Source organism: Melitaea cinxia, chromosome Z (genome assembly GCF_905220565.1).
Source record: "Melitaea cinxia chromosome Z, ilMelCinx1.1, whole genome shotgun sequence".
Lineage (NCBI taxonomy): Eukaryota > Metazoa > Arthropoda > Insecta > Lepidoptera > Nymphalidae > Melitaea > Melitaea cinxia.
This window is the reverse complement of record NC_059424.1, coordinates 11896453-11911789: the sequence shown is the minus strand read 5'-3', so window position 1 is coordinate 11911789 and position 15337 is coordinate 11896453. Positions and strand designations below refer to the sequence as shown.

The 15337-nt window shown below is 32.8% G+C and overlaps 2 protein-coding genes across 2 annotated transcripts; one reads left to right on the top strand and one right to left on the bottom strand.

Annotated features, from left to right (window-relative positions):
- Nucleotides 1-5704: 5704 nt before the first annotated feature.
- On the top strand, nt 5705-6196 carry LOC123668802 (tigger transposable element-derived protein 4-like). The gene has a single exon (XM_045602495.1). The coding sequence runs from the start codon at nt 5705-5707 to the stop codon at nt 6194-6196; it is 492 nt and encodes a 163-aa protein (XP_045458451.1).
- A 3842-nt stretch (nt 6197-10038) lies between these two features.
- LOC123668579 (enkurin) lies at nt 10039-11783 on the bottom strand. Its single transcript, XM_045602310.1, has 4 exons — nt 11547-11783; nt 11128-11418; nt 10511-10727; nt 10039-10287 (listed from the first exon to the last, which is right to left on the bottom strand). Exons 1-4 carry the CDS (start codon nt 11630-11632, stop codon nt 10117-10119), a joined length of 765 nt encoding a protein of 254 aa, XP_045458266.1. The 5' UTR covers nt 11633-11783; the 3' UTR covers nt 10039-10116.
- Nucleotides 11784-15337: the final 3554 nt, after the last annotated feature.

Here is a 15337-nt window from a genome sequence, read left to right as displayed (position 1 = left end):
TCGCCTAAACAATGATTTCATCAAGAGAAATCAAATTTCGCCAACATTAATTTTAGTAAGACTATATTTTCTTAATATATTTAAATTAAAGTACAATAATCTCCAAGAATTCTATGATCTCATAACATAGGCAATTTAATATTATTTAACACTGCAGTATTACTTTTACTAGAAATGTATACCTATAATATTTAAGGGTTTTACATGTTTTATGTTATTTCTAAGTTAATGTTATTATTATACTAATATTTGTATTAAAGGTGAGGTGTAGCTTTAGGTCTAATTCTGGCAATTTGTAGCAAAGGGTTTAACAGGATAAGGTAGGGTCAGCGCCCCCAGAAAGATATTTGGAAATAACTTGAGTGGCCACATTGGTGAAATACAAACTTAGCATTTTTATGATTTCAGCCACACATCGTTGTGTTCGGGAGGTAATTGATCTATTAGACATTCATTTTATTTCAGTTCAATTTTATTTCAATTCATATTATTCAAATTGTATTGTACACTTATGAAACAGAATCTATTCATTAGAATAATTGTGTTTGCTGACAAACGAAAAAAAAACCGACTTCAATTACATCGACAAGTAATAAAAGGTAGGTAGACAAAAAAATATTCAAGTAAATACGCATTATCAAAGATTAATCCAAAAGTTGTAATCAGATCTCAATGATATTTAAATGTGACCACATGATAAAGATCGGCTTTCCATTAAATTAAAAATCATCAAAATCGGTATACCCAGTAAAAAGTTATGCGGGTTGTCGATGATTTCCCTCGATTTCTCTGGGATCCCATCATCAGATCCTGGTTTCCTTATCATGGTACCATACCAGGGATATCTCTTTTCCAACAAAAAAAGAATTATCAAAATCGGTTCATAAACGACGAAGTTATCCCGTAACATACATAGAAAAAAAATATAATATAGGTTGAATTGAGTAACCTCCTCCTTGTTTGAAATCAGTTAAAAAATATAAGTTTACACTATATTTTTATAGAATTTTTATATTTTATTTACTATTAAAAGAATTTGTTTTTTTTTTTATTATTTCATAGATATATTAACAATAATGATCCAGTACATATGCCCTGCTCTGGGGTTAAGAATCTCTGCTACATTTTAGTAAAAAAAAAAAAAACAAATTGAAGATGTACTTTGAAAGTATTGAATTAACTATTTTATTAACTAAAATTGTCTAGACACGATTTTATTAGGCAACCTTATATATTTATAATAATTGGTTTGGGGCTGTTGCGCTGGCGGTTGCGGGTTTGATCCCCGCACATGACAAACATTTATATTGGCCATACAGTTGTTTGCCGTGGTCTGGGTGTTTGTGCAGTCTCTATGGGTCTCCCCACCGTGCCTCGGAGAGCAGCCGTCGGTCTCAGTTATTATCATGTACACCTGATCGCGTTCGTTGCTCGTAGTACAGAATATATCCGACAAACCGCATTGGAGCAGCGCGGTCGATTAAGCTCTGATCCTTCTCCTACATGGGGAAAGAGGCCTATGCCTAGCAGCCTTTTATTTTACATACAAATCAATTATATAACAAAAATTCTAAAAACTATATTTTTGGATTCGGTATCGATTGTAGATCACACCCAAGTATTCTTTAAAAAAAATATTTAATGTACAGTTTTGACTTTCCTACCATTTTATTATATGTATAGATGTTAAAGTACCTGTTTGTATCTGGCAACTCCATAGTTGCGCAAGGGGAAAATAGACAACACTTTTCTAGAGTATATTCCTTCAGGCAACTTTTCAAATATTATCGGTATATGTATTATTTTGGGTATTCATTGGATCATTATTATTAAATACATGATGGTAAATATTTCTTATGCCGAATCTTGTATTATACCGAGGACGGTCATTTTGATTTTTTTTTTAGGCGGTGCATTATTTTCATATCTTTCTTGGGCCGCTGACCCTATATTATACTGCTAGATTTAGACCTTTTTATTTTTGAATATGACTAACATTTTTTTATCGCGTTTAATGTAATTAGATTAATTTAGGCTTATCGAATAGTGTTCCAGGTGCAGTTCTTAAGATTTAACAAGTAGTAGTAATAGTGTGCTAGCTGATTTGTATGGGCAAAATTGCGTACCTAAGTATTCATATTCTGTACTGAAAAAGAGTTGTTAATCAAAACACTTCTTCAGTGTTATGTGCAGTGGCGTAGCGTGGTCGGCCGCCCGGGGCGGAAGAAAATTTTGCCGCCCTCTTATCTAGGTATTTCAATTTAATCTATACTATACATTACATACAATATTATAGAGAACTTTTCGGCAAGAACAGTCATCATTATTTTGCATTGTACAGGCTATATCTATAGATCTATACAAATAAATAAAATTGGAGTGTTTATTTGTAATATTCAAATAACCGCTTTTTACTAAATGCATATGGATTGATACCGTGTATTACATACATTTGCATACACAGTACATATACCAAAATAACATTTTTTATAATTTTTGTCTGTCTATCTTTCTCTCTGTCTGTTTGTTCCGGCTAATTCCTGAAACGGTTGGACTGATTTTGACGGACTTTTACTAGCAGATAGTTGATGTAATAAGAAGTAACTTAGGCTACTTTTATTTTAGAGATTTATTTAATTTTATAACTGCAAACAGAACAAAAACTTTTTTGTTAAAATCCACGCGGATGAAATCGCGGGCATAGCTAGTTTTAAAAAAAAATCTGCTCGGACGCATAGGCCAATCGAGTGGAAGAGAGATAGATGCGGCGCAAGTGTACAATGAGCGTAACGCTAAAATGAGTCATTATTTTTCGTGCATGCCGCCGCGTTCATCGATTTATTAGACGTTGTCACGTTAAAAAATATTTTAGGTGATATACCGGCTTTTTAGACAGCGCGCCTATGCCGTAACGACCTCGTGGAGCACTATTTTCAGAGTAAAAAAGAATATATAAATAATAGAGAGAGGTCCGGGAGGCACAATTTTTTATTTCCAATAATTTTCCTTAAAATAATAATATTTAATATTCCATAATATAATAATAATAATAATAGGAATAATATTCCTCTTCTTTCGGGATCTTTTTTCAAAATACCTTGAATATTATTATTTTAGAAATTATTAACGGAAAAAAAGTACCTTTTTTATAGTATCCTTTCAATCGGTCCGAATTTGTAGTTGCGATAAAAATAATATGGTTCAAATATTTACAAAATATTTTTATTATTTGAGTATTCTTAAATTTGGCCGCCTCCTAAAGCCGTAAGTGCCGCCCGAGGCGGGCCGCCCCTGCCGGCACTACGCTACGCCACTGGTTATGTGTTGTATTGGTTCAAACTTGTCTTCAATTAAAATACGAAATTAGATTTTTTTAAATATTAATCAGTAAAACGTGAGACTTTAGCATATTTGACAAGCATTTCCATACATAACATACTATTTTCTTCTGTGTAAAATTAGTACTGCCAGTAAGATTATTGCTTTGCAATATCTTTTTAAAAGATAGACTCTATCCTTCAAACTTCATACTCCTACTTGTAGCGTTGGTATTCATGTATACATAATATGCCTTTTGTTTCGTTAAATATTTTTTAATATTATCGAAAAATACGAAAACAAAATAAAGTTCTATTTTAGCTACTAGTTTGGATATGTTTTTATTATATTTTATTTCTGTTAAAGAAACAAGAAATTTGGTAAGAAAATGTGTAAAGTTTGGCTATGACTATAATATTCGAATACTTTAGACAAGGGAAATTATATTTATATTCCATAGATTCATTAAAAATTAGGAATGATGAGTGTTTTCGAATATTTAGCAATAAGTTGAAATTCATTGAAGTTAAAATTCAAAGTATTCTTGTAAACAATTTATAAAGTAAAACTTCACTTCCATTTGATAAAGCCAAACACATGAATACGTATCATATATATTAATACGCTAAGATTAATATGTTTGCCTCCCTGTTTATAAAAAACCTCACAATTACTCCACAAATTATTTATTATTTTATAGATAATTGCTTGATCTACCGGCATCCACAACAAAAAAGTTTAAACTGTTTAAAAGGAAGGTTAGGTATGCTTTAAGATGAAGGAAGGCTAATTTTTTCCTTAAATCATCGTGGGTGATACCGCGGGGCCCAGCTATTTATAAGTATAATATAATAATTAATCGTCGCGAAACCGTCGCAAAAATATATAAAATACGTCCTTTTAATTATATCTATTATCTTAGAATTTAGACTTGAAAATAATGCAACCTTAGGTAGACGATTAAAAAAAGTGAACTGCCTAGATTAAAATATATAACAGTCGATAAAAGAAAATATACATTACTAGCTGACCCGACAAACGTTGTCTTGCCGCTAAACGCTATTAAAAAATAGGGGCTGGTGGTAGAAGGGTGAAAATTTAGGTTTGTATGTATTTTTCAATGCCAAATCATAATAAAATAAAAATATATAATTTTGTCAAAAAAATGAAAAAAAAACTATTTAGGGTGGGTCACCATTATCATTTAGGGGTATAAAAAATAGATGTTGGCCGATTCACGGACCTACCCAATATGCACACATAATTTCGGTCCAGCTCGGAGGAGTTTGGCAACAAAAACCGCGACACGCGAATTTTTTATGTTAGATGTCAATTTTGATGAAAAAAAAATATAGTGGGATGCCGGATTTCGTTCTCTGAACGGATTTTAATATCAAATCGATTTCTAAATATATAATTATTAATTAATCAAATTTTTTAACTGAGGACACTTAATTCCAGGGAAACTTAATTCCAGGAAATAGAAAAATAGATTATTATCTTAAATTGTCATTCAATCATTTTGATTATTTAGGGCAGCCCGACCTTAACCTTACAGAAGATCACAACAAAATAATACTGTTTTCAAGCAGTATTGTGTTCCTGTTGGTGAGTAAGGTGACCAGAGCTCCTGGGGGGATTGGGGATTGGGTCGGCAACGCGCTTGCGATGCTTCTGGTGTTGCAGGTATCTATAAGCTACGGTAATCGCTTACCATCACGTGAGCCGTACGCTTGTTTGCCGACTTAGTGACATAAAAACAAAAGTTAGTAAACTGGGCTTTTGGTAGGGAAAAATCCATTACCTAAGAAGCAAATTTCGTAATGTAAAAAATTACATAATAATATTTTACTTTATAACACATAGAAAAAAATACATTATTAGCGAATGATCTATTTAACGAATGAAGTAATTATAATACAGTGAAACCTGGTTAAGTGGGACCTGGATAAGTGAGAAACCTCTATTGAGAACTACAAAGAGGTCCCGGCACTTTTTCATCGAATCACCTTTGTCAATAGGGCGTTTCGAACACGGTTAAATGAGATTTGATGTCCAGGATTTTTTCGATGTTTACTCTATAATTGGGACTCTGGAGCTCAATTCCCTTTAAGTAAGACAATTTATCAGGTTGGGACATGTTTCGACATGATTGTTTATAAACAGTTCAATTTCTTTCGCACGTGCTTAGTTTGTCAGTACTATCTCAAATTTTGACCTACAAACAATAGAATAAAAGTTCACAAAATGTCCAAATGTATTACAACAACACACACACAACACATTAACACATTATTATATACACATTATTATTTGTAACACATTATCAGCTTCTGAAAAATTAGAGCTTCTATCAGATTATGATTATGGAAAGTCGCGTGATCAAATGTGCTCCGAGTATAAGATACCAAAGTCAAACCTGTGTAGAATTATTCAAAATAACGAGAAAATTCGGTCTCAGTGTATAGATGGAAAAGGAAAACTAAAACGAATACGATCAGCAAAAAATCCTGAACTTGAAAAATGTCTCTCGACATGGATAAAGCAGGTAAGGAATAATAACATTCCAATAAGTGGACCAATGATTAAAGAGAAAGCTCGAGAATTTGCGAGTAAGGTCCATATTGATAATTTTTCTGGCAGTAATAGTTGTTTGGAGGCCTTTAAGAAAAAACACAATATCGCATTCAAAAATATTTGTGGCGACAGTAATTCTGTGGACAGCAACGGATGTAATGAGTGGATTGAAAACCTTCCAGTTTTATTATACGATTATTCCCCCGACGACGTATTCAGCGCCGATGAAACGGGCTTATTCTACAAGTGTCTACCGGATAAAACATTTTCAAAGGTCAGCCTTGCCATGGTGGTAAATTGAGTAAAGATCGGGTCACTGTACTTGTATGTGCGAATATGTCTGGAACTGAAAAGCTGCTACTTCTCATAATTGGAAAATCTATGAATCCAAAATTCTTCAAGGGAATTAAAACGTTGCCAGTTAATTATGAAAACAATAAAAAGGCGTGGATGACTTATTTTCAAATTGGTCAAAAAAGTGAACGCTGATATGAGGGCCCAAAAACGAAAGATTTTTTATTTTAGATTTTTTTCGTTATTCTATATTATTTTAGACTATGTTAAATTATTGTACTTACCGCAGCCCATGGATCAAGGTATTATTAACAACTAAAGGAAGTTGTAAAATATGTTCTTAAATCTATAGAAGAGGATAAAAGTTCTGAAATCAACGCCCTCCAGGCCATGAGATTTGCGAGAAAAGCTTGGTTTTCTGTTAGTAAAACCACAATTAGTAATTGCTACAAAGAAGCTGGATTCAAAGTGACGAATATATCTGAACCTGAGAGCCTACAAGAGGAGTTACGATTTCAGAATGGAACAAAATAATTACCACCTGTACGAACGACCAAAATGACCAGCAGCAGACTTTTCAGGACTTCGTTTCTATGGAGGATGATGTACTCATTTTAGAACAGCTCAATGAAGATGATATCCTTTCGACGTATTCTTCTTTGGACACGGAAGAAGAAAAAGTAGAAGAAGACTGTGATGAGACTTCAGTAAAAAATTTAAAGCGTGAGGCAATAGATATCGTTTCGATGTATTCTTTTTTGGACACAGAAGAAGACAAAGTAGACGGAGACTGAGAAAGAGACTTTAGTAAAAATTTCAAAGCGTGAGGCAATGGAAGCTTTAGAAACTTCACACAAATATTTTGAGATGTCAAATAATGATAATCCTAGTATTTTTGATCAAATTCCATTCCGTCGAGAAATAGGTTCAAGCAACTAGCAATCAAATACAAACAAACCTAACCGATTACTTTAAGTCATAAATGTTACTGTATTGTAGTTTTTCTTTTTATTATTATCAATACATACCTATACTTAATTCATAACACCAAAAATACGCATTTTTATTAATATTTTCACCTTTATAAATGGAATAACGATACATTTCGACCTCTATACGCGAGGGCCTCTGTAAATGAGGCAATTAAATTTTAAACCTAATAGCAAAATTGGATAAATGAATACGTCTTTAAATGGTTCAAAATCCTTGGTCCCTTGAGATCCCAATTAACCAGGTTTAACTATTTGTAATATCTATAAAATATAAAGAAGAATTTAAAACAAATTCTTGACAGCTGTAAAAAAGTATTTTTATATAAAAACATAAAATGGGGTTTGATTATTATTCTGATATAAAAAGTTTGTAAATGTCTGGATATCCACACGATCAACTTGCTTTTTAATATCACTAATCAAAACTTAAACTTCAAATGTCAGTATCAATACAAAGTACAAATTAAAATACTGAAAGGAAACCTAAGTATATTTGTAATTTTGTACAAAATATCAAGCTTTCCCGCTATTCTTTCTACTAACACTGTTTTGATTTTTTCCTAAACTACATTTTTTTTAATTTCGCACCAATGACCATCCTGATCGCTGGTGCTGTATTTATATTTGCAAATGTTTACGTCAAATCATAACAAAAATAATTATTACTAGAGATTTGGAAATTTTGACTTAACAAATTCCCTCCAAGTTGATCGAATCTAGTCTTTGAAGATTTCCATTTAGGGTTAATATATATCACTTATATTTTTGTATATAGTATATTATTGAGGTAATATTACGATACTAATTAGTAAGCTTTATATAATTTTTAAACTTATGTTATTTTTAGATACATATATGATAAACCAAATTCTTACTAAATCATAATTATAACTAATGTAATGCATTGTTCAATATTTTACTATGTTTAAATAATATAAAATGATGATATATAGTAGCACACATTGAGTGATTTGATTATTGTACAATATACATTTATTTATTGTATATTTTTGTCATCATTAATTTAACTAAGAAACAGGTTTTCAATTGTGAATATTAAGAATCTGGTAACAGTATTATTTTTATTAATTATAAGATTTCGATTTATTGCAATGAAGCTAAACAATATAAAAACTACCAAAGAAATTGTGCAATCTGATTAAGAATTTAGCTATATTTTTACTAATATATTTATTCTTTAATAGAGGCCAAATTGTTTGTGTTCAGTATATTTGTTATGATATAATTCTGATAATCCGTTTATAAGCTGGTGTTCTATATAATATGACATATCTGCATTTAGTATTAGAATTTCAAGAAGCTCAATGTTTGTAGTAAATTTAAAATACAATCTAGTCAATTAGGTTATCTTTGTAGCTCAACATTTCCATACTTTTATGACTTTTCATAATATATATTGTTAGTTTAAAATATTGGCAATTTTATTTTTGACCCTTCTATAAATTTAACTTTATATTTACGTAAGAGCTATACGTAACATAAATATAACTAAAAAATAAACATAACAAATAATTATAATACATATAAACATAATAAAAAATTCAATAACATAAATACAATAAAATTGCTTTATTATTCCTATTTTCAAAGTCTCCTGGATTATTGATCTTCCGTATGGAATCCCCAGTGTGTAACATATGTTCAGGTTTTGGAAAAAATTCAACGTAAATTTGTTCAATATTTAAATTTTCGCACTGGACATAGGGATCCGAATTATGATACCTCGTGTGCTCATTATAAAATTACCACCTTGGAAGATCGCCGTAATGTAGCAGATATGATGTTATTACATGACATGTGTTCTAATTCTATTAATTGCATTCAGGCACACGAATCTCTTTCATGTTCTCCTTTGTGGCTCAAACTATAGCAGGAATTCAATAAGATGTCGACTGCCACGACAGTATAACAAGTTGTTTTCTGAGATTGACCTTTTTTCCACATCTAGAAGTTCCTTTATAAGGACTGTAATAGAGAAACTTGCTAGCACGTATGAATAATCTACACAGTCACTTATCCATACCCACACCCACTTACATACAAATATACAGGCATACACTCACAAAATTACACATACACATCTACACATTATTGACCATGGATATTTTAGATTTTATACATTTCTCATTTTTATTGTAACTGTGTTTTACTACCTCAAATCAACTTTGTCTACCTTAACTGTGTAATTTAAATAATGTAAAATACGAAATTGGCTTTTGTTTGGATGCTCTGTATTGATTTAAGAAACATAAAATGTAGCTGTGTATTTTTATACAAATAAATATATAAATAAATAAATAAACAAATATTTATTTACATTTATTACTTACACAGTCTCAAGAACTTTCGTGTAATACCCAACCATGGACATGTCTGAACGAGGCAGGCAGGGATGCAGTACAAGCTGGTTTATTATTAGACTTTTTTGGGAAACCTCTATTTAGAGCCCACTAATTTCATGAGTCATTCAATAATAACAAATAATATAAGAATGTTTTTTAACTTCGCCCAGCTTTGTTATGTTGAACATAAAAACGCGCAAATCAATTACTTAGATTCCACTGAAACATTATTTATTTATAACCCCCTGACGCAAAAAGAAGAACATTAAAGTCTGTCTGTGACATCATAAGCTCTCTGAAGGGATGGATCGATTTTGAGGCATTTTTCTTTAACATGAAAGCTTGTTTGCTGGCGATGGTTCTTAGCTATTTTTGGTCAAAACCGATCAGCATTTAAAGAGTATCGACTCTTTTCCATGTTATAAGGCATTTTTGCCTTAAAATGGAATTATTAAAGAATTTTCTTTTTAGGTTATAAAATTAAAACGCCTTTATATCGGATAATTTTATTGCCAAAGACTATTCGTAACATTATAATAAAAAATAAAACATCAGAAGTACGAATTATTTCGTTATTCGTAAATATAAATATATGGGTTTGATTCAACCAGAGCTATATCTTTTTCCAGTTGTCGTAATTCCTGTTCCATTTTCGTTTTTCGTAGAATTTTAGGTATAGTATCCGTCAACATTGGAAGCTGTAGAAAAGCTTTTTGCAAAATCTGCCAGTTACTTTTTAAATCCTAAAAAATGAAGAAACAGTAAGAACTTGGTTAAAATTTTATATGATAACTAGCTTTGCTCGCGACTTCGTCCGCGTGGAATTTAACAAAAAACATCAATTTAGTAAAAAGCGATTATTTTAATATTACAAACAGACACTCCAATTTTATTTATTTGTATAGATAATAAAACAAACTTATTGAATTTATTTGCTTCACTGTTTATCACATAAATTATTATTACGTTCAGCAATTCCTGTCTTTCTTGTGCACTAATAAGTTTGCATAAACTTTCTTTATGTTCCTCTGCGTATTTAATCTTATCAAGTTGTTTTTGGATTCGTCTATTTCTTTTAACTAAGTAAGCAGGCATTTGACCAAAATCTTTTCTGAGGCAATATTCTGGAATTTCTCCCGATCCTTTTATCTTTTTAATGTGTCCATCTCTCGTATCCACTAGCCTGAAAAATTATGCTTACCTAGATAACATTAAAAAATGAACTCTTATATCGAGCAGCAGTAAGCCGAATCTTCGGCAACCCGTCTCTGCTTCTCTAACTCACACTATAACCTGCCATTATCACTGCCGAGTGCCAGTTAAAAGATATGCTCCTCTCTACCCTCTAGGACTCGGGGAGTATGACATTGTATAACCATATAGTGTGGAAACTTACCTATCACCATAAAACCGAGATAAAGATTACGATTTCATTTTTACTACATTACTACAAGTTATTCAGTAAGTATATTGTTTAAAATCTAGATTTATGTACTACAAGTTCAGAGATTCAATGCAAATTCTGAGAAATTATGGAACTATGCATGGTTCAAAGGAGCAAACTACAAAACCATTTTGGTTACCTTGGTTCCGGAGTTTTAGGTTTTGCTTTTATTACTTTTTTTATATTTAGTACTCTGAAATTAGTGTTAGGTTTTTCGGCCCTTTTTGCGAAATCATTATGTTTAGGAACTGGTGGAAGTTTTCCTGACACATTACATTTATGATCAGATTTTTTAATAGGATGACCGACTCCTTCACCCTGCCTTAAAAACTTCTCAGGAGGGTTAAGAGGTGTTTCTGCATACCCAAAAGTTCTTCGTAACTTCGGTATTTTTAATTCTTTAAGTTGTCGTTCCAGCTGAGATTCATATCTAAGTGTTTCAAATTACAAATTCTTTACAATAACAATTTTACATTAAAGTATTATTAATACGAAACAAAGAACAATTGCTGTTATTTTTTTACGTGTTACGCAATACAAGTAGGTATATTTACCTACCTAGGAGTTTTTGGTGGTTCTGGTGGCGGTTTATCTAGAATTCTATAAATGACTTCATCATGGTTAATAATTTCTACAATAGACATAGTTAATATGAATAAAACAACAAAAAAATAACTGTTAGGACGTATAAAATTAAATAAACGTAAATCAATTCGTTGCTATGGAAATCGTATTTAAAGCTTTTGGTAATGAGCTGCACCAGTGTATAAGTCTAAGTTCAATAACCGTATTTGTATACTCGTATGTATGTCAATAATTTTCATTCAACACGTACTTTCTTATTCAAAGTCCGTAACGAACAAAAGGTTTTTAAAATTATTTCGGTAGTGTAAACGACTTTAAAGAAACATATTAATTCCTCATTTTTATTCAAAGAGCAACACGGACGGAAGTAGCCATAGCCTTTTTTACCGATACAAAACTGTCTGTCATTTTTTGCGGGGGGAAATCATCATGACGCACACTATTTAATTCCCACATAAAAATAATCGTCAGCAATACTAATTTAAAAACAGGCATTTTTCACACATAGATACATTCTGTGTCATTAGAGTTTCTATAAGTATTGCTATACTCTGTGCATTAGAGTCAGAGAGATTTTTTTTCAGTGTAACCATATTGGGAAATTTTCTCATGTTTTCGTGTATTAATTATTACTCTCTTAACTTGAAGTTTAAGTAAATGTACTCAACCGAAATCGGTAAATGAATACTTACGACTTGTAATAACTATTTGTAAATTCGGACACTCGTACTTTTTATCTGAAATGCTTAGACTGCACTAGAGCTGTAAAAAAACGGTTCTTTTTCCGAGATAGAGAGGGTTTTTTTCAATACAGATAGGTTTTCCGAATAATGGGAGATCAGGTTAAACTGGAAATGTATATCCTGATCTGTAGCCGTGTGCACATAATAATATAATACACACACCGGCATATTTAGCGGAACATAAAATAAAGGTTTGATATCAGTATTATATAAGGTTGCTGGCTGGTTTATACGTCATTTAATTTAACCCATATGTGCTCACCGCCCCATTTTTAAAACGGCAGGTTATTTATTTTCTGTGTCGAACTAAAACTGTGGTTTGATTATTGAATGGTACTGTTCGCTTTGTTTACATTTTGACATTATAAAAAAAAAAAAAAACGAAAATTTGCTGGCGCCATTTTTTCTGTTTTTTGGAAGAATAGAAAGTGCAAGTGTGGTGTTCACGATGGCGGGAATAAAAAGTAAGTTTATTTTTTATTTATTTATAAGTAAAACCGTGTAAAGCAGTTTTTTTATATGTATTATTTTATATTTGATTAGTTTTGTGATAAAAATCAATTCTTTCGGTTGAGATTTAGTTTTTTAGAGGCATTATTTATAGCGCCCCATTATTGGGGCGCTGGGCACGTACTTGCATGTTGATTTCAAACTTCATAGTATATGTGTTATATTTTATTTACATTGTTTATAGCAACTTCCAGTTATATTGGTACTTTATATGTTATACTTTTAAATTTATTATGTTGTTTTAGGTTGAGTTTGGCAGAAATTATCGACTTATTGGAGACGGAAGATGAGGACACTATCTACACATAGCCCAGCAACCAAATGTTGACGAGAGACTGCGATAGTGACGAAGTAAATGCGCTTGTAGGTAATATCAATCACCTGACAGGCAATCAACTACGAGCCGAGGCGCTGCTTGTATCGAGCCGAGGCGCTGCTTGTATGTGTGCGCAAATTGGGTTCACTTTTACAAAGATAAGTTATAGAAGTGGACTCGATTGATGACGACAAGATATCCCTATCGGGAGATACATCCACTTCTGCGCCAAAAAGAGGTAGCACAGGTAACACTAATCCCGATCTAGGTGTTGGAGGATCTGTCATTACGAACTTGGCGGCCAAATTGCCTACAGATTTTCGAGTTCATGTTTACATAGACAATTTCTTTACATCGTTTAGATTGCTTATCGCTTTGAAGGATTTTGGTCACCAGGGGACATGAACAATACGGGCCAAAGGGTCGAAAATGCGCTGCTGGAGTCAATCGACGACATAAAGAAAAAGCAGCGAGGGAGCTATGATCAACACGCCTGATGTTTCATCAAATCATTGATGAAACATCAGGCGTGTCCCTAGTGCGATACAACGTCAGTAACGTCGTTACCGTAGCTTCGAGCTGTGAAGGCGTTTCTCCAGTTGGATCCGCAAGCGATGGTCAAGTGCTGTAAAAGAACCCTCGATTTAACAGCCCTTATGTGTTCAAATGTATAATCAATATATGGGCGGAGTAGATCGTCTAGATCAAAATATAGGCTGCTACCGCAATAGCATAAATAAAAAAAGTGGTATTATTCTGATGTGTGGATGTGTATAGATGTTCTTAGATGTAATAAAAATTTCTTTACTACCTCTATAACAGTTATTTTATTAATATTACTCTTTAAAATAAATGCAATTGAAAAAATTAAGGAGTGGTTATAGACGTGATCTGCCGTGCTCAGCGCCCCAAAATTGGGGCGGTGAAAATGTCCAAAACGGCATATTTTTTTTTTATTTAATTTTCAGAATACCTTTATTTTTATGCTTATTGGACTTAGAATATAACGAAAAAAATATCAGTTTTTACGAAAAAAAAAGTTGAGCACATATGGGTTAAAAAGAAATATTTTCAAATTAAGAAAACAACTGAACATCACATTTTATGCCATTGTTTTAATTTTATACAAATACACCTTATCTGGAGCGAACTTCGAGTACTTCTTCCTTCTGAGTTTGATTTAAAATTTCATTGAAATACTGTTTTTTGTTAGTTTTTTTAATCGCGTATCTTTTTGGAGTTGAGGACTGAATTATGCCTGACTTAGCCCTAACGGAAATTGCCAAGGCACTCGAAATGCGAAGAAATTGTCAAACCTACAGAGTGATATCCAGAGATCTTCGTCGACCAGTTTCAACGATCCATCGCAGTATCCAACAGTTCAGGGAGACCGGTACTTATGTGAGAAGAGCAGGACAAGACAGAAAAAGACGCACTTCGAGTAAGGATGATCGTTTCATTCGGCTTCGTGTACGTAGGAATCCCCGTTTGACAGCCGTCCAAGCCCGACACGAGCTAGAAGCAGTGCGGGGTGTAACCGTAAGTGAGCGTACGGTACGAAGAAGGTTCGAAGAAGCTGGTTTGGGTTCATTTGTGCCCGCCAAGGCTCCAAGTCTCGAGGTAAATCATCGTAGAACCAGGTCAACTTTAGCTCAGGACCATCGACTCAGGAACACGGACCAATGCAGTAAGGTATTGTTTAGTGATGAGTGCAGAATTCTCTTAAATCAAATTGACGGCAGGCAAAGAATATACAGACGCAAAGGAGAACGATACATTCAGACAAATTTTGAAACTACAATTGCATTCGGTGGTGGATCAATAATGGTTTGGGCGGGCATTTGTTTGGGAGATCGCACAGACTTGGTAGTGATTGACAGAGGGAGTCTGACTGCAGACCGCTATATCAGAGAAGTTTTAGAAGAAAGTGTCGTACCGTTTGCCCCAAATATCGGTGACGATTTTGTTTTTATGCAGGATAATCTTATCTTAATGATATGAATATCACTGTTATGGAGTGACCGGCGAGATCACCAGATATGAACCCAATAGAGCACGTTTGGGACTTGCTGAAAAGAAAAATTAAGTCCAGAATTCCAGCTCTTACCAACGTGGGTGAACTGCGAATTGCCGTAGTTGAGGAATGGCAGAGACTATCCCAGGAGACCATCGATGACATCATTCTCAGAATGCCT